This window comes from Tiliqua scincoides, chromosome 7 (genome assembly GCF_035046505.1).
Source record: "Tiliqua scincoides isolate rTilSci1 chromosome 7, rTilSci1.hap2, whole genome shotgun sequence".
Taxonomy (NCBI): Eukaryota; Metazoa; Chordata; class Lepidosauria; order Squamata; family Scincidae; genus Tiliqua; species Tiliqua scincoides.
Window position 1 is genome coordinate 79,941,746 of NC_089827.1, and position 24,521 is coordinate 79,966,266.

General features: G+C 46.2%; 1 protein-coding gene across 2 annotated transcripts; it reads right to left on the reverse strand.

Moving 5' to 3' along the window:
- Positions 1-1,048: 1,048 nt before the first annotated feature.
- Positions 1,049-23,726, reverse strand: BEST3 (bestrophin 3). Of its 2 annotated transcripts, XM_066634320.1 has the most exons (10): positions 22,820-23,726; positions 15,617-15,801; positions 14,577-14,671; positions 12,156-12,389; positions 10,430-10,584; positions 9,375-9,452; positions 8,549-8,701; positions 4,268-4,348; positions 3,698-3,849; positions 1,049-2,098 (listed from the first exon to the last, which is right to left on the reverse strand). In XM_066634320.1, the coding sequence occupies exons 2-10, from the start codon at positions 15,766-15,768 to the stop codon at positions 1,222-1,224; spliced, it is 1,977 nt and encodes a 658-aa protein (XP_066490417.1). In that variant the 5' UTR covers positions 15,769-15,801; positions 22,820-23,726; the 3' UTR covers positions 1,049-1,221. The 2 variants fall into 2 exon arrangements, with proteins under 2 accessions (XP_066490417.1, XP_066490418.1); XM_066634321.1 differs by lacking the exons at positions 15,617-15,801; positions 22,820-23,726 and having other exon boundaries at positions 12,156-12,301; positions 14,577-14,648.
- Positions 23,727-24,521: the final 795 nt, after the last annotated feature.

Below are 24,521 nucleotides of genomic sequence, written 5' to 3' on the forward strand. Positions count from 1 at the left end.
TGGGAAAGGGGAGTGGTAGATGTTAACTGTGCTATGCAAAGGATCTGTTCTTTGTCGAGAGGCTTGAAAGGTGGAAAATCCAAATGTAATAGGGTGGAAATCTCCAAAGGGATTGCAAGGAATAGCAGTCACTGCCTCTTACTCTGATTTACTCTGATTTCTCCTCTAAAGACAGTCAGTTCCTCATATGACAGTTGGTTTGGAAGGAGATCTCTAGTGAGGCTGACATCGTAACTTTAAAGGATTATCATTGCCTGTCACATATACAGGATAGTCCTTCCTCAGAGCAAGAGGACAGCAATCCTGAAGATGACCTTGACAGCTTGTATGCATTGAGCATGCTTTGATTTTGCTTTCATTATTATAGGTGCCCCATGACCTTACATGAGTATGGCACAGTTAGTGCCAGACATGCTGGACCCCTTTCCTAGACTTGATCTGCTTGCACAGATCAATGCAGACTTGCACAAGCAATATGACAGGCACAGGCAGTGCTGCTGGGGCTTACTTTGGGACAAGGGGACAAATGTCCTCTTACCTTGATGAGTCCTCTAGCAGCCAAAATTCCCCTGCGGGATGCAGCGTAGCCTGCGCTGATGCCACTGCATCACCAAGCGGGGATTTAGTTAGAATTGGCCTGTTTGTATTGGGAAATTAATGTGCATAACTGAGGTCGAACTAGACCTGACATGAGAGTTTCTTACTTTCGCTGCTGACTCTCTAATCACAGCTCTGCTATCAGTTCTAAACACTTCTAGAAATGCATATAGGGATGTTCAGGGTTGATCTTGATCTTGGTGGAGGCAAAGCAGTGAAGACACAATTGTCCCGACAAATGGCAGAGCACACAGATCACACAGGAGAATACAAAAGGGCGGAGGCACACACAACAATGAAAAGGTTCTTCACTCCAACAGGACCCTGTAAGCAGAGATCCAATGAATCTCATGTCTTTTCTGACCTGAACAGCACTGAAGAACATTCCCAGGTGAAGCATCATCAATCACAGTGTTATAGGAACAGAAACAAATGACACCTGCTGAGGGTTGACCCCCACCGGAGTTCATACAGAAGATAGATGTGGTTCCCCCAACACCCTCCCATCTCCCGTTTGCCTGCCCAGTCTGAACTGATGTCTGTTCAAGAAAAACACAAGAGGGGAGGTTTCAAACATTTGCACTGTTTTATCCAAAGGAAGCTATTCCTTTAATTTTCTCACCATTAAACTATGTCAACGATATCAGTTTCTTTAGTATCAAGCTGTTCCAGTAAGTGGCTTATGCCAAACTTAATTGCAGAAGTGGTGCTTTCAGGGCTGACACTGTTTTTGATACAGGGTGTTCCAGACTCGGTTGACAGAGGTTCACTTGTTGCGCTGGGTGCCACCTGGTGATCGTGAACGCTTGGGAACAGCCACATCTGATTATCTGGGCGGTCTGGTTGCTTCCCAGCTTTTTCACTGGTGGCTGAATCCTGTGGTTTGGTTTCCAGAAGTGGTGGTGCAATTTCTGAAGGAGATCCCTGAGAATCCACAGGACTATGGTGTGGCTCAAAAAGGATCAGGGTGAGTCCTTCAGAGTCCGTCGGTGACTCACTTGGACTGCTTGAACTTTTTCCCGTCAGAATATTAGGAGTGCTGTTTGTTTGTGAATCTGGCCTGGCTTCTTTCTTTTCGGTTTCAGGGACAATCTTTCCAGAGCCCAGTGAGTCCATCTGGGCTGTACTCTCATCCACGCTGAACTGGGAGCATGTCTCTAGGGCTTCAGACTTGCTGGCTTCTCGAATGACTCCTAGATCTTCGCTCCCATGCACTTTCATGTTCCGGTCAGGTCCTTCATGGTTTTTCCAGCCATTGGAGGGGAAACGTCTCCCTCTAGAGTGCATTTCTTGCAAATTCCCAATGTGGCGCATCTCATGAGATGGGAAAAAAACTGAGTTCTCACTGGACTGTCTTTGGTACCTTCTCCTGCTCGGGGAAGGGGACTCTTCACGGACACTCAGAAATCGCTTCATTTTTCTCAGTACAGAGTGTTGCCTTTTGGGTCTCCCATCATCCCTGTGCCAGTTTTCTCCATGGAGGAACTGGCTGTCCGCCAGACTGCAAGATGAAAGCAGGAAAGGAGTCAGGACTTTGCATGGCATTTCTTTTCAGCATTTGGAGTTTGGTATTGGGGCAGTAGCATGATATTAAATAGGAAAATATTTTTAACGGCGTTGCAGTGTGTACAGTACAGAGCTGAAATACTGTGACTAGTTGGACATGAAGAAGCCCCACTGATTTCAAGAGGACTTGCCTGTGCATAATCTATAGTCTATCTGCAGAAGGAATCTTTCATGCTGATGTAGTGTGGCTTCCCACCCATGCCAAAATGAGAAACCTCCAGGTTGCATAGGCGAAGCTCACACTTTGGTTCCTTCCACACACTAAACTCGGGACAATGCAGCCATAAGAAGAGGTCACTGTGTGGTCCCTTTCTATGTACAGCTGGACTCCTGTATCCGTGGATCCCATATCCATGATTTCATATCCATAGATATGGGGGAACCCCCTTGCGCACCCATTTAGTAATTTAAAAGTTTACTGTCTATGAGTTTTTTTTATTAAACTGAGTGCTGTAAGCCTCAGCTTACAGTGCTTTTCAAGCTACCTTCCAGCAGCCAGAACACTTTAAAAAAACTCCAAGGAGGTCAATGGGAAGTGATGTTAGCACTTCCTGTTTACATCTTTTGAGTTTTTTCAAGTGTTCTGGCTGCAGGAATACTTAAAAAAACCCAAATAAGGTCAACAGGAGTACTTCTGTTTTGCTCTGGTGGCCTGGAATGGCTCTGAAGGGGAGGGGGAAGATCCACCTGCACACCAAGGTGAGGTGCCATGCAAAATTTAGTGCTTTGTACGCACTTTAGCTATGTACTGCTGCTACCTACTGTTTTCTTGTTTTATTTGTTATAAGCTACTCTGAGCATCCTATTTAGGCAGGTCATCAAATAAACTAATACATTAAGCACCTTATAAATACTACAATAGATATTATGAAGATAGAGGGCCATCCAGATGGAATCATCTAGTATTTGCTCTGCTCATGCATTTCAAATCTCTACTGAATTAGTCATGCTTAGAACGCTGATCTTTATAGGAACGGTGTGTCAACATGTTGGCATCCTTCAGTCTCGGAAGACTATGGTATTGCACTCTGAATGGTGGTTCTGGAACAGAGTGTCCTCTCCAGTGTGCGAAGCCTGGGTAAAGCAAGTATGGAGGATAGGCTGTTACCCATGCAGCAAATCCCCCCTCTCCACGTCGCTGGAATGGTCCAATGGAAAGGAGGAAGCCAATATGGTTGGTTCCAGCGGCGTCGCAGGAGTTGCCAGAACGTGACTGTGTTCAGCCATGAACTGCCTCAGGGACTCCGGCTCCAGATTTTGCCTCGAGGTTGACTCCTGAAGCCTTTTCCATAACTGGATGTAGCCACAAGGCAGTGGAGGTTTGGGATCAGAGTCTTCCTTCTCTCAGATGAGCTGCTTCCCAGGCTGACGAGTCCCATCTACCTGGTGGCTGTTTAGTCACGATAAGTACAGCCAAACTGAGGGCCTATTCTTATCCCCCAGCCCCCAGGGGTCAGTGTGTGTCAATACACTGGGCTAATGAGGAATCATCTTTCCATATAAAACTACAGCAGTAAATTGCAGAGGTACCTACCCCATTTCGATCGTGGATCCGAGGAAGGATGGAATGCAGTAATCGGCAGCTGCTAGTGTATATGGTGGGCGGGCGGCAGAATCATCCCAGTACATATCTTTCTTCATTTTGGGTAAATTCATATGCATTTCATCAACAGCCAGAAGTGAGACCTGGGAGAAGAACTATAAATTAGAATATTTGGAACACTGTTTGAGGCATAATATAATTAGAGCCCCTTCCTATTCATGGCCAGCCTGGAGCATATAGCATTGCCAACAAAACATGCGCTGGATGTCAAGGGTTGGCCAGGGACCAGGCAGCATGGAAGAGGTAAGTAAAGGAAATTTCTATTTACCTCTCTGTAGGCATCTTCCAAATATACATTTTGAAGTAGATATTGTGCCCTTACGTAGACAGAAAGGATATTTTATGGTAAATGAATGGCTTCATGATTGGGAAAGGTGAAAAAACAGAGGATTCTGGCTGTGTGATCTGCTTTGTGGTTTAATGATCCATTGCATAAAATAAAGATTATATCATCTGCATACTCAAAGAAAAGAGTAATAAGTAGAAGCAAGATCATCTCACCTGCAGATTTCTATCAATGCACCAATTTGTTTCGAAATCATCATCATCTTCACCAAATGGGTTGATAAGCTGCTCAGCAACCTGCAAGCAGAATTGCACCAAGAAAGTGTGTGGGTACATCACCTAAAGTTGCACTCTTTAATGCTCTTGGCTTCAGATTTGAATTGATGCAGTGGTTCTCAAAGATTTTAGCACCAGGATCCACTCTTTAAAATGACACTCTATCAGGACCCACCTGGCTTAACATGACTTAAAAAAAAACGGTGAGCTAGAAAGAAATATTTTATTTATTAATTTATTAATGTTTGTTTGTTTGCAAAAAACCTGATCCATTTCTAATAATGAGACAGCTCTAATGAATAGCCTAAAGGCTTAAAGGGCTTAATTATGTGACCAGCCTTCACCTGCCCTCACTACCTGTCATTGATGGACTTGGAAAAAAAAATCCCAGAAAAAAGATGCTCAAAATATTTATCTCCTTATATTTACTCAAGCTTGCAAACTGCAGGAGCTCAGCTGTTTGCAGGGCAACTAGCCGCTATCTTGCAAACTGCAGGACTCAGCTCTTTGCTGGGCAGTTAGCAACTATCTGATTTTTTAATAGCCTCAGGGTGCAGTATGGCTTTTAGAGACAAAACTGATTGAGATATTGCCAGTCATAGACCTCAAAGGGATGAGCAGAATAGGTAATGTGTGTTTACTCTCAGGTACTTATAGCACAACCGTTTATAAGATGGCTAGAAATTTATGGGTTGTGTTTTTATTCTATTGCTGTCTGCTTCCTACATTCCCATTCCACCTAGCAAACTCCATAACAGAATGAAGAATTAGACCCTGAGTTTCTCACAAGGCAAACCCAGCATGATACTAGTTTCTAGAAGAATTGAGATTTCATGTATATTTATTTATTTCACCATTTTTTGCAAGAACGTTACCCTGCTCTTCAGTTGGAAGGTTTTCAGAGCAGCTTCCATTAGCTTAAAAAAAGGGGGGGGGGTTAACTGCAATAAAATCAACACAAAGTTAAAAACAATCAGCAGCTCTACATAACCCCAGAATTAAACAATACAAACCATGAGATTCCAATGCCTGCAAACTCTAAAAGGTCTGGGCAAATGAAAATGTTTTCATCTAGTGCTGAAAGCAATGCCAAGTGAGTAACGCTGGGGAGAAAGTACCATAATTGCATTGTGGGTCCCTGTTACCCATCTCTAGGGCGGCACAGAGTCTGGCCACATTGGGAACTGGCCGAGAGCCCATGCCCATCAGAAGACCACTTGGCCAGATGACCCTGAATCCTTAATATTGGTAGCAATGGAACAGCCCACTGCACCATCAGGGAGTGAGAAGGGATGTGTGCCGTGGGGAGTCCACTGCAGGACCTTTCTCCAGGGCCCCTAGCAACTTGGGGCTGTGCTGATCCATCTTATGTTCAAAGGTGGGGGAATTCAGAGAAAGGCCTCCAAGGATGATCACAACACACCATGATGTCACTGTCAGCCCAGGAGAAAGAGGATGACAAGACTCACTGCCCAGTTCGCTGGCCTGATACTTGTGAACAAGCAAGCACACATCAGGGCATCCTGAAACGAATGTGACCGATATATGTGAGAGTGACTACAGGGGAAAACATTGTCCTGGCTGCATCAATGGCTGTCCTGCCACAGGCATATGGCTCATGATCATCACAGCCTGAAAAAGAATGCCACACACTACAATTAAGTGCTATTTTTGGACTCCTGGCTTTGACAGCCAAGGAGATTAGCGACTAAACCAGGACAACGAAGAGCAGGATTAAAGAGACCTCATGTGAGAGAGCCATTGTCCGATATAGAAGCCATGCGCCTGGCAGCCCATGAATGATTTCCAGTAGCCTGCTTTCACGACAACTGCACTTACAAAGGAATAGATGAATGTGGTAATTAAATACCCTTTCTACAGCAAGGCAGAGTGATTAAAAATGCTTCAAAAGAAAATATTGTGGAATCCAACATGCTGTTATATCATATGGTCAGCTCTGTAGCGACTGCTTCAAGATCATTACAGTGGAGAGCATCATATCTGTTTTGATGGCCTAAACCTGACAAAAAGATGTACCAGTGCTCCTTAATTCTGGGTTGTCACAAATGTGCTTTATGGCGCAGCTAGCATGGGTGCAACATGCAACCCATAGGATTGGGCCTTTAGTCCCCAACATATATACCAGCTCCATTCCAGAGGTCTCTCTGGTAATCAAAATGTACGTATCTTGAAGCTGTGCTATCGCGCCTGTATGAAAACACACAAAGGACATACTGTCCCTGTGCAAACATGCGATGCAGCCATTCATAATTCGGAGGTCTGTAGCTCAGTTATCTGATGTATTAATGAGAACATTCCATGTGCTGCACAACTTGCATTTGTAATGAACTGCTTTGTTGGTTAGCAGAGGGGCAATAAGTATTAGCTTGAATTGTTTAACGTGCTGGAATCCCTAGCATATATGCACTACTGAAACAGAGACGCCTGCGTTGGCTCGGTCATGTCTTGAGAATGGATGATGCCGGATCCCAAAGGATCTCCTCTATGGAGAACTTGTGAAAGGAAAGTGCCCTACAGGTAGACCACAGCTGCGATACAAGGACATCTGCAAGAGGGAGCTGAAGGCCTTAGGAGTGGACCTCAACAGGTGGGAAACCCTGGCCTCTGAGCAGCCCACTTGGAGGCAGGCTGTGCAGCATGGCCTTTCCCAGTTTGAAGAGACACTTGGCCAACAGTCTGAGGCAAAGAGGCAAAGAAGGAAGGCCCATAGCCAGGGAGACAGACCAGGGACAGACTGCACTTGCTCCCAGTGTGGAAGGGACTGTCACTCCCGAATCGGCCTTTTCAGCCACAGTAGACACTGTTCCAGAACCACCTTTCAGAGCGCGATACCATAGTCTTTCCAGACTGAAGGTTGCCAACAACTATGGTATTTAGTAAATTCTTTAATGGGCAGTGCAATCCTGACATGCGCTGGAATGGGGAGGCCGGTTGGCCTGCCCTGTATCCAGCGTGAGTTTGGGGTTGAAGGAAGCTCAGCCTGGGGTAAGGGCAATCGCTTCCTCTTACCTTGGAGAGAGCCACAGCAGTCCCAATGGGTCTACTTGGATCTATGTCACCTAAAGAGGTGGCTTGAAATCATTCATTCAGACTCTGCCTGTGGTGTCTTTCTCAAGAGAAACAAAGCAGGTAACATGATACCTCCACATCAAATGCAACATGTTCTTGGTGCCTCCTGCCCCTCCAGTTATGGAGACTGTTCATGCAACTGGGCTGGCACATACTATTAAAGATTTGCAAATGTTATGGGCTCCCTCTGACTTTCATGGACCTCCATAACGAGCCTGGAGCATATAAAGTAGGCCCCAGCTTAGACTGGCAGAGAAATCTGCAAACACTGAATATCACAGAATGACAGGCAGCAGTGGTGTAGCTAGAGGGAGTGCAAAGCACTGAATTTTGCAGGGAGCCTCACCACAGTTTGCAAGTGACGCCTTTCCCTTCGGAGCCATTCTGGGTGGTGGGGGCAAAACGGAGTTGTATGCCTTCTGGGAGAGTACCAGGAAGGCCTTTTGGGAGTATGCCTCTGAAGGGGAGGGGTCGCTTGCATGCTGTGGTGAGGCTCCTTGCAAAACTTTTAGTGCTTTGCACCCCCTCTAGCAACACCACTGGCAGGCAGAATGGAAAGAGATTGTACAAGGGGTGGGGAGCGGTTGGAGATGGAGAAATATTTCCAGTAATGATAATGGGCTATATATAAACTGGAAAATTATGTGCTACTGATAATGAGCTGTTTGTGAGGGAAGGTTATAAGTGGCTGGACACATTTACATTGCTGATAATGAACAGGACAACATAAAAGACTTGGAATTGGTAAGTAGAGTAAGAGATACAGAAATATTGCAAACAACTAGAGTTGCAAATTCCAGATGTTTTGCACGTGTTCAACCTCTTGTAACAAAGCAAATACAGTCCGTGCAGAGGGTTCACACAAGCATCTGGTGTCCAGGTATTTTTGAACAGCTCTTAAAGCAAATGCTGTACGGGAACAGAACAATTGTTAAATTTCTCTTCCGCAGCCTGCTGTTAGACACGGGTGCCAAACACATTGTTGACCCAGCACTAGAGATCACAGCAAAATGATAGATGGCAGTCTTAACAAAGGGCCCATGACGTCTTTTCACTCTGAGAAATTTCATTCCCAGGCATCCATTTTGTACAAGAAAATGCCAAACGTTTGAAACTACTGAGGCTCTTTACCTTCAGCCATCCTGCATAGAAGAAAAACTGTAACAATGTGAAGATTGGAATGTAAAGATCTAAATCATGACCTGCGTAGCTTTGTTCGGGGTCCAAAAACTGGCGTCCTATCAGGCACGCAAAGAAGAAGGTGTAGACAGCAAGTGTGACAACCTAAAGTGAATTAAAACCCATGTTAAAATACTTCTCCAGAAAGTCTTACTGAGTTTCTATCAAATATCACTAGGAAAAAAACCCTGGCCAGAAGTTTTGTTTCAGCAACCCAAGGCATTTAGTCATTTCCCAATCGGACACTCTCAAACCTTGAGAATAAACCTCAAAAAGGGGGTCATAAGGGAGAAGGTTCTCTCCCAGATATTCAGAGCCCAGGCAATGGATGGTTCTAAAGGCCAAAACCAGCACCTTGACTCCATCTATTGACATTGGGGTGGCCACATTTTGAGTTTGTTTCTGAATCATCTTCAAAGGGGCCAAAGCCACTGGGAGGTTTGGGGGTCTGTAGAATGATCAGAGTTCTTGGTTCTTCTTTCTGGGGGCAGCATTAGGTGCTAGCCACTCTCATGCTGGGTGATATAAATGCGTCATGGCAGAGGGCGGGCAGTTCTAAAGTTGGACTTCTGTGGTTTGACCTCAGTTTAATGTTTTCCTAGTTGCATGGTGTCTCCCTTCCCTAACTATGCCCAACAGCATGCACCTCTTGGAAGAAAGTTAACCATTGGTGAAAGAAGGGGAAGAGAGCCACATAAAGCTTCATGCTTAGGTTTAAACTTCTTAGAGACCAAGATTTCTCAGCCTTTGGGAATAGTGAAGCTTTATACTTTAGTACCTGTGTATACACTAGTGGAATCCCGACCCAGTCATAACCAAATAACAGGCTACACCATGACCGATACTTATTCATCTCCTAAAGGGAAAAATGAAAGAAAAATATAAGCTATGCTATCCAAAATATCCACCATAATTACTACTATTGGCTGATTGACACTGATAGTAGGGTGGGGGCTTGGGAGATAGATATGTCATGGCCTCTGGCTGTCATTGGCTTAGGTTGATCTGATATCACAGGTTGCTAGAGCAGGCTAGTACTAGCAGTTGCTTGCTGAGGAAGACTTTGGAGATCTTGAGTTGAAACACTGAAGTCAAAGAACTTCATTTTATTATAGTAAACTGCATAAATATTGTCCATGTGTAACGGACTTCCAAATTTTACTTTGCAGTGTCTTGCATTGCCACACACAGTTTGATGACCCTTGTGAGGCAATCATCTCTGGGTTCTCCCTGGCGCAAGACTGTGACATCACTGCCCCAGGCACTGGTGCAGTCAGTTATGCCCCTAACCAGGACCAAGGAGGGGAGACTGTCTGGATAAAGACTTGCTGCTTCACAGCATCCACCCTTACATTGGCAGGCTGAGAACTTGCAAAGCAGCCAGTCACTTCAAGAGGAATCAGGCGACCTGGGGAGGCAACAAGGGCCCTGCTGGTCTTGCATAAGAACTCTGCTAGACTTGACTCCACAGCCTGGCAGCTAATCATAAAAAGGAGCAATGCAGATTGCCTTGCCTCATCAAGTCCGTCTCAAAGCTTGTCTCAGAGCTTGGTCGAGGTCTGATGCTCACTGTCAGCCTGTCTCAGAGCTTGGCGCTCACACATTCAGACACAGACTGCATGCAGTGTCCCTTAAAGGCTGCTAAATGTGTTGGATTTGTGCACCTGATCACAGGACTAGCACAGGGTGTGAAACCCAGTAATCCATGGAGTGGTGGAAAGCAAACAAGACTGGCTAGTGGTCTAGACAGAACAGACAAGTTGAGGATGAAGCACAATTGAGGCTCAGGTTTTAAGTACTTTTCATAACTTTCTGCTGCATTTCCTTACTTACATTCATCAACGTCTGCAAATCTATACTGTCTCTGATCCTTCCATCTTTTCGTGCTTTAGCGACCAAATTTCCGAACCAGACAAATGGGACCCAGTATTTAAGATGGGGAGACTGAAGATTATCAAATAATCTTCTTTCCTCCACTGTCATAAAACCTGTTCAAAGAGAAATATATCTGGCTTCTAATATCCTCTTTCCTCTGAGAATACATGCTCTGAACAGGTGCTGATAGAGCACCAATGCATCTGAACACAAGTGGTTCTGAATATCTTATGAACGTGTTCATATTTTCCACTGAGTGCCCCTTCAAATAGCCATACATTATTAACCCGGAGGGCTGACTGGCAGCCCATAACCTGGATCTGTCCCTTGAAACAATGATATCTATTCCCCATGGCCTGACCAAATTTTATTTAAATATTTAAATATAGTTTTAAAAAATCCAATGCTCAAAATTTCACCTGTAATTTAAAAAAGCAATGTGTCCCCAATGTGTGTGTGTGTGTGTGTGTGTGTGTGTGTGTGTGTGTGTGTGTGTGTGTGTGTGTGTGTGTGTGTTTTTTAAGAAACTTTACTGCATAGCTATCTCATACTCATTCTGGAAAAATCAAGTAACACAGCTAATCACACTTGTTGCTCAACCTCCCCTCCAGCAACTCAACAACTTCATGCCAACCAGGCCCATGTGTGAAACTCTGTAATGCTTTGAGATGCCAGTTCTATTATAGGAAGTACATGGCTGCTTATGAGGTGGGTCAGATTGTTCTGATCCCCTGGACAGGTGTCTGGAGAGCAGCGTGGTCTACAAGAATACAGAATTTTACCATCCCCAAATAATGAAACTCAGTGTCTCAATCCATAAGAAGTTGTAGCACCCAAGTCTCATTGAAATTCATGGGATACATTAGGGCCAAACTAGGTGGTATGCAGGAGAGTCAGAAGTAGAATTCCAGATAGGGGAAAAAGATGCACATGCCAGGACTTCAAACCCTCCTGCTCTCCTGCCTTTGACACTAAAGATAACCACTGTGATTGAGACAACTGAGGGAGTTGTTGATGGCTGAACAGACATTCTGCCAGGCACCTAAATGAACAAATGCTCATTTATTATGATTGGAGCACACAGGGATCACTATAAGAATCACACATATTTAAATTTCAATATTTAAATTTAAGTGATGGTTTTTCAGCATTTTGATTCTTAGCTTCTGAACTTCAAACAGCACCGGCTTGTGGAATTCTTGTAAAACAATTCCATATCATGTAGGATTGTTCTGTCCCTCTGTTGATCGTTCTGCTCACCACCTACAGTGGTGTAGACGGGGGGGGGGGCAAAGTACTATGTTTTGCAGAAAGCTCACCACAGCGTGCAACTGGTCTCTTCCCTCCCCTTTGGAGTCATTCAGGGCGGTGGGTGCAAAATGCATATGCCTGGCTCGGAAGGGGAGGGGGAGGGGCTGCTTGCACGCTGTAGTGCGGCTCTCTGCAAAACTCAGTGCTTTGCCACCCCCTCTAGCTATGCCACTAGATAGCACCATCCAAAGCAGATACTATTCATTGATGGAGCATCTCTTAAGAGGAGGGTAAAAGTGGTGCTTTTGCTTTTGATGGCCCTATTTTTTTTATGGCTGTGCACCATGAATACAGTGAGGATTGTCATCTGCTCAGTTACTGCCACTAGAGCTGGACAGAGATGGAGAAGAAGGGGGTAAGAAACAGACGGTACCTGCTTCCACCACATGGTCTATGGTTGGAAATCGTTTATAGACAGCTGTGCTCACAGAACGAAAGATGAGGAGGGACGTCAAATTCACATAACGCATTAGAGTCCTCCTGAGTAAGCGGCCATATTCATCTCTTCCCTCGACAGTACTGGAGATCAAGAACATAAGTCTGTCTGGCCAGGGTAGATTTACAAACTGGTTCCACCAGCGGTTCACCACCAAAGTAACATAGAACCCTGGAGATTTTGAAAAATTTTGATTCACATTTCTTGCTATGAAGCTTATACAGATTTGGGTCTCCTAACAATGTACACAGTTTAAGATACACCTAGATTCACAATAATTCTCTATCACAAAGCACTGTGAGGCTGCACTCTGATAAAACTTTCCTAGGAACAGCAGCATAGCAAACGGGGACGGGGCTGGTCTGCCCCAAGTACCAGGCCAGGAAGGGGTGCCACATGAGGCCCAGCCAAGATGGCAGAGCAAGAGAAGCAGCAGAAATATCAGGCATGGTTGCAGGTATACACTAGAGACCGCTGCCTCCTTCTCATATTTTGGCAACCTGGTGATCTGGCTGCTGCCCCCATTCCTTCTCCTTTTGAGGCTCAATGACAGCCTCCAAAAGAGAAGGAACAAGGGTGACAGCCAGCTCATGAAGCTGCCATCGCCTCCTCCTTTGAGAGGAACTAGAAGTGATGTCATGAAGCCACATGATGTTGGGACATCACAAATGTCACCACCCTGGGTGCTTCTGCCTCTGCCTGGGAGTAAGTCTCATTGAATTTAATGGGACTTACTTCTCCTTTCCCAGAACAACCACTGACACTGTGACTACACACTGAAACAGCACATACTGCACAAATTATAGCCGTATGAATCTGCCCTTAGACCACTGACGTCAGTGAAAATTCCTGATTCAGCTGTGCATCAGGTACATCGTGGTTGAACATTCAGTGTGCAGCTAAGCTTACAATCTGCACTGATGCTGGGTGTGCAGCTGAATCAGGACTTTTCACTGTTGCAGCTGGCCCAAGAACAGATCATTCAGTTTGAATCTAGGCTAGGGAATTGTATGTGCTGCTGCAACATATTCAATCTTTCCACAGGAAGGGAGAGTAGGCTTCAACCTGCCGGATCCTTCATTCATTCATATGGTACCCCACAACAAGGGGATCAAGGCAAGATGTTTTCAGTTTGCATGGTTTACTGCCTATAGGAAACACATTAAGGAAAAGATTCCACCTCAACCTGAAAGTCCAGGAAATTGCTATGTATTTTTCAGACACAGTGTGTGTCTTGCTGACTGACCTGACTTAACATGAGCCAACTGCAAGCTATATAAGGTTACAGAATGCCAAGATCTTTCACCACCACAGCATAAAGAATTGATGGCAAGCCTGAAGAGTTGCCAAGGAGCATGCTTCTTCCCATTTTGTTCTCACACAAACAACTCTAGAAGCTTTTCTAAACAGACAAGAAGCATATAAGTATTTTAAAGAGATTTTTTTTGGGAGAAAAACACCTTGAGAATATTATTACGAGGGATGGTGATTTTACTGCAAATGAATAGTGACTTTACAGCTTTCGGCAGAATGACACACCGAAAGGGCAACATGGGGTTGCATAGTGCAGGGCACTGGGTAAGTCAGCTACGAGGGAGAATTGGCAGGTGGGATGATGGCTTCACCACATAACTTTATAAAGGCTACTTCCGATCTTGATTTATCTTTTTGTCCAGTGGATTTTGTCCTTTTCCCCACCACCTGTACTGGGCCTGCAACTCCAGCAGTAGGGCAGCCTAGCATCCGGCTGTTTGTTTTTCCCAGTACAGGTGGTGGGTGTCACAAACATGCTGTACATGTCACATGTTTGTGACACCTGGAGAAGAAGCAGCACCAGTGGGGAGGCCTGCTGACACCACAGATTGACCCCTGGCCGGTACTGCCAAGCAGGTATGCACCGAGTGGCATGGGGAAGTGGGGAGGGTGGTGGGAGGGTAGGGGGAGGCATTCCTGGGCAGCCCTGACATAGGGCTTCCCAAGTCTATGATAGTGAAATAACTGGCGCAGACTTGAGAAGCCCCATTGAGCAGGCTGGGGCTTTACTCGGGTAAGGGAAGAAGACATCCAATCTGCTTGGATCCAGCACAGGAGTTGGTGGTAACCATTTGGAACTGCTGTTCCTGTGCAGAATAGGTTGGGCTATAAGATCCCTTCGCTCAACACACTGCTATTCCCTTACAAATAGACCCCCACCACCATCACAGCCACCTTCATGTTTACTCAGCAAACATGGGCTTTGGAATATGTGTTTGAGGAGATAACATACAGTTCTGTCCCAATCTGCTTTTCCTGGGGAAAAATTGGCAAGTCCTAATAAAGACACACTGTGGGTTCAGACATCATGGAATGTATGCTCACCAAGCACAAAAGTCACTGGGATTTGTTCAGCATATTTGTCACAATAAATGGACAACTTTTCAAAGTACCGTTTCTGGCTTCCTGTAAGAAAAAATCTGTAAGGAAAAAAAGTACACGGCCTTTTTAAAAATGGGGTGACATAAAAAAACAACACAAAATGATTTAATTTTAAACCATTTCCCCCCAATATATGCATATATGTTGCATATATGCAACAGGGATAAAAAGTGTACACCTCTGGACAGGGCAGAAATGGGCTTAAGGATATTCTCAGGACAGCATAGGAAGCTTACAGTGCAAGCCTGTGCATGTCTACTCAGAAGTCGGCTCCACTTAGTTTAATGGGCCATAGTGAATGTGCACAATTGAGCTGGATTATAACCAAATTCAGCAAGACAGCAAAGTACTTCATTGATAGTTAATGTCAGCCATAAATAGTGGCGGTGAGTTCCCAAGTCAACAAGTCTCACGGGTCGAAACAAAATGCACAGGAGCTGCAGAAGAATATAGAATGCTCTTGCATACTTTAGTTAGTTCCAATGGTGCTTTGCAGGAAAACTTCCTTGTTGGTTAGGCTCCATTTAATATTAGGCTGCAATCCTATCCACACTTACCTGGAAGTAAGCCCCATTGGCTACAATTGGACCTACTTCCTAGCAGACATAGTTGCATTCTTGGTTCTTCTGCCACCCAGGGCCAGGAATGCAAATGCTGCTACCCTAAACCAGAAGCAATTGCAGTGACAAGATGAAGTCACTGCAATTACTTCCAGCACGCTCTGGGCAGCTGCCCACTTCTTACACTTTTTTTAAAGCAAGAGAAGCTGGCGGCCACTTTGAGCAGCCAAGTGTGCACCATGGGTCCAGTGGATGGTGGCATGGAGGTGCCTCCCCGGCATGCTACCCAGGGGCACTACCCCCTGACCCCCCTGTCAGGTACACTCATGAGTTGACCTGCATAGGATTGGGCTGAGTTAGTGGGCACTGCATTTGACACCAGAAAGGTGGAAGGACTTACAAGAGAAAGAAACAAAGATGTACCTGTACAATATACTTATTGATGTATAAAGACTAGCAAAGAGAAGAAATTCCCTGTAAAGCAGTTTGTAGATGCTCCCTCGCCACTTGAGAAGAAGTCTGTGAAACCCAAAGAAGGTGGCATTGGCAACTTTACTGGAGTAAGTGACGGTCATCGTCTCTGCTGACTGCTTCTGGAAAAACAGGGGCTAAAATGCAACAGATCAGAAATATTTTGTGACAGAATATCGACTTCAAAATATGTGATTGTAGTTATCACTATGAATTGTCTGTGTCATGAGGGTAATTATAATTGGCACAGGAAGGTGTGATTTTAACAGACACAGATTTCATTTTTTGCAAGTGTTTTACAGAACCAGAAGGGATTGAAACATATTTTTTTGTTGCTGTTATTTGTAATAAAATATGGTGATGATGGATGTTGCACAGACAGCAGGCCCTGCATTCATGTGGCAATTCTGCTGACAGACTGAATGCATAGAGCCCTTCTTAGCCTCCAGTAATGGTCGCCTTACAAGCTATTAGCAAGGATGCTGCATCACACATAGGAAAAAAAACAAATACATCTTCTAGCAATCACTGCCTTGGACAACCAGTTAAGGCTTTGACATTCTCAGGAAATGACTTCCCATTTCCTTGGTACAATCCTTAGCCGGAGAAATAGATGGTTTCAAACTGATGCAACATTCCCTTGATGAACCTGGAGCTGTGACCCAGAGGTAAAGAATGCATTTGTTTTGTTGTTATTAGCAGCATCTGATTGTATAGGTTAGTCACAGCTCACCTGATGGTGGTTAGCCTTTTCTAAATATCAAGGCCTTCCCAAGGACTTGGGCTATTCAGAGGCATTTACTGACTGACTGACTGACTGACTGACTGACTTACACACACTTTATCACAGCCTATGCTGGACTGGTTATAGCCTACAATTTGAGATCTGTTATTATTATTATTGGGATGGTGCAGTGGTTCTGATGTTAGACTTGGAAGATCCAGGTTCAAATTCCTGCTCAGCCACAAAGCTTTCTGGGTGTAGGAGCCTGCAGAGTAGGTCACGCCCATCAGCAGCCGTTTGCCTTCCTGAGCTTTTGTAAACTCACCTGGGAAGGCCAGCCCCCCTTTCAATCAGGAAGGAAGGAGGGAGGAGGAGCCAGCCAGGAGTATAAAGCTAGGCGGGCCATCGCGTGAGGCTCTCTGCAGATGCGTGTGGCCTCTGGGAACCAAGTGCCTAGGGAACTAAGTGCCAGGTAAGGCACAAGAGTTTAGTATCTGGGCGAGGAGAAGGCAAGGAGACCTCTGAGTTTTGGAGAAGGAGAGGAGGAGGAACAGGAGGAGGAGGTAAGTGTACTCATTCTAACGCTTTGTCTTTCTAACTCCCTGTCTTCTAACCTTAACCTTACCTTTAAAGCAACCTTAAATCAAAATTGAAAGTTAGCACCTAAGGGAGGTACATAGGGCTACTTGTGAGTAAGAGCAGAGTCCTACTCGTGAGTAAGAGCCCAAGGGTCAGGCATTTAAATCAAAGTTGAAAGTTAGCTGCACCTAAGGTAGCACCTAATCGAAGGAAGGGAGGAGGATAAAGTGGAAAGCAGGTTTTTCTACTTGTTTAAATTAAACCTATACTTAACCCAGGTTAAACTTAATCTAAGTTAGAACATAACCTAAACAGGTCAGTAAATTGGGACACAGGATCTAGAGAGCAATAAATAATTAAACAAACCCAAATAAAAACTAGCTTGAGGTTACAAAAACAGTCCAGCCTAAGAGAACAGAACTAGGAGGGAAAGAACCTAGGAAGGGCCAATTCCCAACCCATTAAGAGCCCCATTAGGCTAATCCAAGCAGTCCATTCAGGAGCCTGCAGAGTAGGTCACGCCCATCAGCAGCCATTTGCCTTCCTGAGCTTTTGTAAACTCACCTGGGAAGGCCAGCCCCCTTTCAATCAGGAAGGAAGGAGGGGGGAGGAGCCAGCCAGGAGTATAAAGCTAGGCGGGCCATCGCGTGAGGCTCTCTGCAGACGCGTGTGGCCTCTGGGAACCCAGTGCCTAGGGAACTAAGTGCCAGGTAAGGCACAAGAGTTTAGCATCTGGGCGAGTTCAGCAGCAGGGCGAGGAGGCCAGGGCCCCATACACTGCCCTTCCTCTTCCCTAGAGAAAAGGGCTGCTATCCATTGTACGGTTTTTAAAAGGACCCCTAAATAAAACAACAACAACAACAACAACAACAAAAAAGCTATGCAGTCAGACAGCCAGCAGCAGGGTGGGGGCTATCCAGTGTTCTGCATCGAGTGCCACATGTATGATTATATGCCTCTGGGGCATAAGTCATGGGTGTGTCCTCGGTGCAAGGAGCTCCAGGCTCTCAGGGAACGCGTCCGCTCCCTTGAAGCCTTGGTGGCCAACCTGGAGAAGCGCAGGCAGCCAGAGGAGGACCGTGGGGAGACTTCCGGGGACGATCAGGCTTCGTCCCAACCTCAGGTGTGCAGCTCCTCGGCTGCCCGGGTGGGAAGTCTCGGGACTAGAGGACGTCATCCTGGAGAGGAGGGAAACAATCCCCTGGGGGGGGATCCCTTCTCCAGGGGATGGGCCCGTATCCGAGCGCACTCGGGATACTCCTCGGCGGGAGGGGGGTCGGGGGCTTCTTGTAGTGGGGGATTCGATTATTAGAAACATAGAGAGGGGGGTTTGCGACGGATGTGAGGACCGCATGGTGACTTGCCTGCCTGGTGCGAAGGTTGCGGACATCACTTCTCGTCTAGACAGGCTAGTAGACAGTGCTGGGGGAGAGGTAGCGGCTGTGGTGCATGTCGGCACCAACGACGTGGGCAAGTGTAGCTGGGAGGTCCTGGAGGCCAAATTTAGGCTTTTAGGCAGGAAGCTGAAAGCCAGGACCTCAAAGGTAGTGTTCTCTGAAGTGCTACCTGTTCCGCGCGCAGGGCCAGCTAGGCAGGCGGAGATCAGGGGTCTCAATGCGTGGATGAGACGGTGGTGTAGGGAGGAGGGGTTTAGATTCGTTAGGCACTGGGGAACGTTTTGGGACAAGCGGGGCCTGTACAAGAGGGACGGGCTCCATTTGAACCAGAATGGAACCAGACTGCTGGCGCATAACATTAAAAAGGTGGCAGAGCAGCTTTTAAACTGATCCCTGAGGGAAGGCCGACAGGAGCTGAGGGGCATCCGGTTCGGGACTCCTCATCCCTATGGGATGATGATGGGGAGGTTAGAGAACAACAAGACAAAGGCAGGGTAGGAGAAGAAATTGGGAAAGGTAGGGTGATGGGATGTGATAGACGGTTTGGCACAATGAGAGGATGCGGGGACAAAGGAGTGAATAAGCAGCCCATCCTGGGGCATTCCGTGTATAAATGCTTTTATGCGAATGCCCGAAGTCTACGAGCAAAGGTGGGAGAACTGGAATGTCTGGTGACAAGGGAAAATATTGACATAGTGGGCATAACGGAAACCTGGTGGAATGCAGAGAATCAGTGGGATACCGCAATCCCGGGCTATAAACTCTACAGGAGGGACAGGCAGGGGCGTGTTGGAGGTGGGGTGGCCCTTTATGTTAAGGAAGGGATAGAATCCAGCAAAGTAGAGATTGAAGGTGGGTCCGACTCCACCGTAGAATCTCTGTGGGTTAAATTACCAGGCTTGTGCAGCGATGTAATACTGGGGGCGTGCTATCGTCCTCCAGACCAGAAATCTGATGGGGACCTTGAAATGAGGAAACAGATCAGGGAGGTGACAAGGAGGGACAGGGTTGTAATCATGGGGGACTTCAATTATCCTCATATTGACTGGGTCAATTTGTGTTCTGGTCACGATAAGGAAACTGGATTTCTTGACATGCTAAATGACTGTGGCTTAGATCAGCTAGTCACGGAGCCCACCAGAGGATAGGTGACTCTGGATTTAATTTTGTGCGGTACGCAGGCCCTGGTTAGAGATGTAAACGTTACTGAGCCATTGGGGAACAGTGATCATGCTGCGATCCGTTTTGATGTGCACGTTGGGGGAAGAATACCAGGCAAATCTCTAACAAAAACCCTTGACTTCCGACGGGCGGACTTCCCTCAAATGAGGAGGCTGGTTAGAAGGAGGTTGAAAGGGAGGGTAAAAAGAGTCCAATCTCTCCAGAGTGCATGGAGGCTGCTTAAAACAACAGTAATAGAGGCCCAGCAGAGGTGTATACCGCAAAGGAAGAAGGGTTCCACTAAATCCAGGAGGGTGCCCGCATGGCTAACCAGCCAAGTTAGAGAGGCTGTGAAGGGCAAGGAATCTTCCTTCTGTAAATGGAAGTCTTGCCCTAATGAGGAGAATAAAAAGGAACATAAACTGTGGCAAAAGAAATGTAAGAAGGTGATATGGGAGGCCAAGCGAGACTATGAAGAACGCATGGCCAGCAACATTAAGGGGAATAATAAAAGCTTCTTCAAATATGTTAGAAGCAGGAAACTCGCCAGAGAAGCGGTTGGCCCTCTGGATGGTGAGGGAGGGAAAGGGGAGATAAAAGGAGACTTAGAGATGGCAGAGAAATTAAATGAGTTCTTTGCATCTGTCTTCACGGCAGAAGACCTCGGGCAGATACCGCTGCCCGAACAGCCCCTCCTAACCGAGGAGTTAAGTCAGATAGAGGTTAAAAGAGAAGATGTTTCAGACCTCATTGATAAATTAAAGATCAATAAGTCACCGGGCCCTGATGGCATCCACCCAAGGGTTATTAAGGAATTGAAGAATGAAGTTGCAGATCTCTTGACTAAGGTATGCCACTTGTCCCTCAAAACGGCCACGGTGCCAGAAGATTGGAGGATAGCAAATGTCACGCCTATTTTTAAAAAGGGAAAGAGGGGGGACCCGGGAAACTATAGGCCGGTCAGCCTAACATCCATACCGGGTAAGATGGTGGAATGCCTCATCAAAGATAGGATCTCAAAACACATAGACGAACAGGCCTTGCTGAGGGAGAGTCAGCATGGCTTCTGTAAGGGTAAGTCTTGCCTCACGAACCTTATAGAATTCTTTGAAAAGGTCAACAGGCATGTGGATGCGGGAGAACCCGTGGACATTATATATCTGGACTTTCAGAAGGCGTTTGACACGGTCCCTCACCAAAGGCTACTGAAAAAACTCCACAGTCAGGGAATTAGAGGACAGGTCCTCTCGTGGATTGAGAACTGGTTGGAGGCCAGGAAGCAGAGAGTGGGTGTCAATGGGCAATTCTCACAATGGAGAGAGGTGAAAAGCAGTGTGCCCCAAGGATCTGTCCTGGGACCGGTGCTTTTCAACCTCTTCATAAATGACCTGGAGACAGGGTTGAGCAGTGAAGTGGCTAAGTTTGCAGACGACACCAAACTTTTCCGAGTGGTGAAGACCAGAAGTGATTGTGAGGAGCTCCAGAAGGATCTCTCCAGACTGGCAGAATGGGCAGCAAAATGGCAGATGCGCTTCAATGTCAGTAAGTGTAAAGTCATGCACATTGGGGCAAAAAATCAAAACTTTAAATATAGGCTGATGGGTTCTGAGCTGTCTGTGACAGATCAGGAGAGAGATCTTGGGGTGGTGGTGGACAGGTCGATGAAAGTGTCGACCCAATGTGCGGCGGCAGTGAAGAAGGCCAATTCTATGCTTGGGATCATTAGGAAGGTTATTGAGAACAAAACGGCTAGTATTATAATGCCGTTGTACAAATCTATGGTAAGGCCACACCTGGAGTATTGTGTCCAGTTCTGGTTGCCGCATCTCAAAAAAGACATAGTGGAAATGGAAAAGGTGCAAAAGAGAGCGACTAAGATGATTACGGGGCTGGGGCACCTTCCTTATGAGGAAAGGCTACGGCGTTTGGGCCTCTTCAGCCTATAAAAGAGACGCTTGAGGGGGGACATGATTGAGACATACAAAATTATGCAGGGGATGGACAGAGTGGATAGGGAGATGCTCTTTACACTCTCACATAATACCAGAACCAGGGGACATCCACTAAAATTGAGTGTTGGGCGGGTTAGGACAGACAAAAGAAAATATTTCTTTACTCAGCGTGTGGTCGGTCTGTGGAACTCCTTGCCACAGGATGTGGTGCTGGCGTCTAGCCTAGACGCCTTTAAAAGGGGATTGGACGAGTTTCTGGAGGAAAAATCCATTATGGGGTACAAGCCATGATGTGTATGCGCAACCTCCTGATTTTAGGAATGGGTTAAGTCAGAATGCCAGATGCAAGGGAGGGCACCAGGATGAGGTCTCTTGTTATCTGGTGTGCTCCCTGGGACATTTTGTGGGCCGCTGTGAGATATAGGAAGCTGGACTAGATGGGCCTATGGCCTGATCCAGTGGGGCTGTTCTTATGTTCTTATGTTCTTATGGTGTCTGTGAGCCAGTCACTCTCTCTCTCACCTATCTCACAGGGTTGTTGTGAAGTCAAAAGGAGAGGAGGAACTATGTACACCACCCTGAGCTCTTCGGAGGAAGGGCGGCACTCAGCCACACATGGAACTCACATGTTTGAGAACTCAGCCACACATGGCAGGATCACACCATGAGTGCCAATAAAGCCCACTTCCCAAAAAAAAACTTTAGCACTGGACCACTACCCCCCAAAAAACTTTAGGGCTGGATCACTTATTCATTGAATTTCTAATTCAGACTATCCCAAGAGCATAAAATGAGTTTTAAAACCAAAAACCTATCTTAAGAATTAGTGACAAAATGTAGTATAAATATATATCATGAAGACAGAACCCATCACCCTTCCTTTGAGATCAGGTCACCCAAAAACCACCCAAACTTGGTGGTCACACAATGTTTTGAAACACGTTTGAGATTTACCCATTAGTCTTGAGGGGAGGAGGAGTCCTCTATCAGGAAACAAAGCCACCAAGAATGGATCTCCCCTTAAAAATGATTTTTTAAAATACAAAATCATATTGGCCAAATTACTCCATAAACTCTGATGTGTGTCTTTGAATATGTGTGCGAGTCCTAAATGCATAGTTGACTACCCAACCATTATAGGTGATGAAGAAGGACCTTGCAAGAGGGACATCATCTCTTCCTACACACAGAAATATGACAGCACTACGTAAATGAGATGCTGCTGCATTTTTTAATGAATCAAATTACATGTGCACACTGTAAATGCCATTTCAAGAAATCATATACTGATGAACCTGAGCACAAAGAGATAACAAAATCAAAGGCAGATACATGTACTAACCTCTGGTACTGATTAGGTCACAGATAGTGAAGTGAGGCCTTCTGTGTTCCTCCTATGTTTCCAGAGAAGGAGCGTTCAGGACAGGTCACTTGGCTCCCCTCTTCACCTTCGGCACCCAACCTATCAGTGCTTTAATTGCTCTGGAGGTCTCACAGGGGTGAACTGACAAGTGTAGGGGTGAACTTATCTTTCCACTTCTGGAAGCCTGTTTTTGCCAAGTTCTCTAGTGCTGTCAGTTACAGCAGGGGACAAATGCAAGCAGCAGCTGCTGAACCGGCTCTTTTCTAATCTATAATTATCACACCACTTGTTATCCAAAGGAGGACCCCTTTGGTTCAAATGAGGAATCACCGAAGGGATTTGCATCAACCTTTTTGGGTTAGGCATCAGTCCTTTGGTCTTCTGTTTGCTGAAGAGCAAACAGCAACTTTAAAACAGTAATTGGAGCCACAAGGAATTCTGCCAAGCTCAAAAGCCTGTGCAATCTAGCCAAAGGAAAATAGACCAACCGTATTGGCCTCTGCCTTTCCATTGGACCATTTCAGCGACGTGGAGAGGGGGGATTTGCTGCATGGGTAACAGCCTATCCTCCATACCTACTTTACCCAGGCTTCGCGCACTGGAGAGGACACTCTGTTCCAGAACCACTATTCAGAGCGCAATACCATAGTCTTCCGAGACTGAAAGATTCCAACAGTGTCTGGTATATCCTTGCAGAGTTCCACTTTCCCCTCCCCTCGCTGATGCCTGCCTAAGAAAAAGCACTGATCACCTGTTGGGTGATGATGGGCAGAGAACTGGAAAGCAGATGGTGTTTAGACTCAGCCCAGAGTTTTCTCCCTCCAGTCATCAGCACCTGGGTTGAGAAACCTTGTCCCATTTTAGATGGGAAGGGAGTTGCTGCCAGTGTCTTCTGCTGGATTTGGGCCATGGACTTTTTGCTCAGGGGCACGGTGGCTGCTTCATTTGATCTTGGCAGTCCCTGGAAAAACATTGGTTGACTGAGCAGCTGATACAAGTTTCTCAAGAGTCAGAAACACAACATCCTGGCAGACTCATACACAGAAGGAAAAGTGCACTCCTATACGGTAGTGATGATGATGATCCCGCCATGCTGGTCGGACGCTGATGTAGTGGCAGCCAATTCCATCACTTGCCCAGAACCAAGGCAAAGGCCAATGGAAAGACTCAGCAGATTCTGAGTGCATGCAACCCACTGAGCCCTCCCCCAATCCTGATGGGACTAGGGTTTGCCAAGAGGAAACAGTCAGGGGGCAGCTGAAGCAGGCCCAATGCACGGTGGCTGCCAGGACGATGCCTCTCAGGTGGCTTCTTGGAAGAATAATACATATAATTTAGTTTATTGCACAAATCAAATCCATCAGACTACTTGACAGCGCCTCCTCCGTCTTGCTCCCCCAGCCCGGAATGGCTCCAAAGGTGAGGGGGAGGGGCTGCTTGCACAGCGCATTCAGGCACCTGCAAGACATAGTGCCTTGCCCCCCCTCTAGCTACGCCACTGTGGTTGTGAGCCCTGCACATCCATGCACAGGGAAAAGACGGCCACAAAAAAGCGGCTCCAGAGATTTCTGTCCAGTGTTTGCACAGCGTCCTTCTTATGGGGGTGCTTGTGAGCGTTGTGGGGGGCACCCGTGCAACACAACCATGCACCGTGGGGTGTATCTGTGCAATGAGCCTGCAG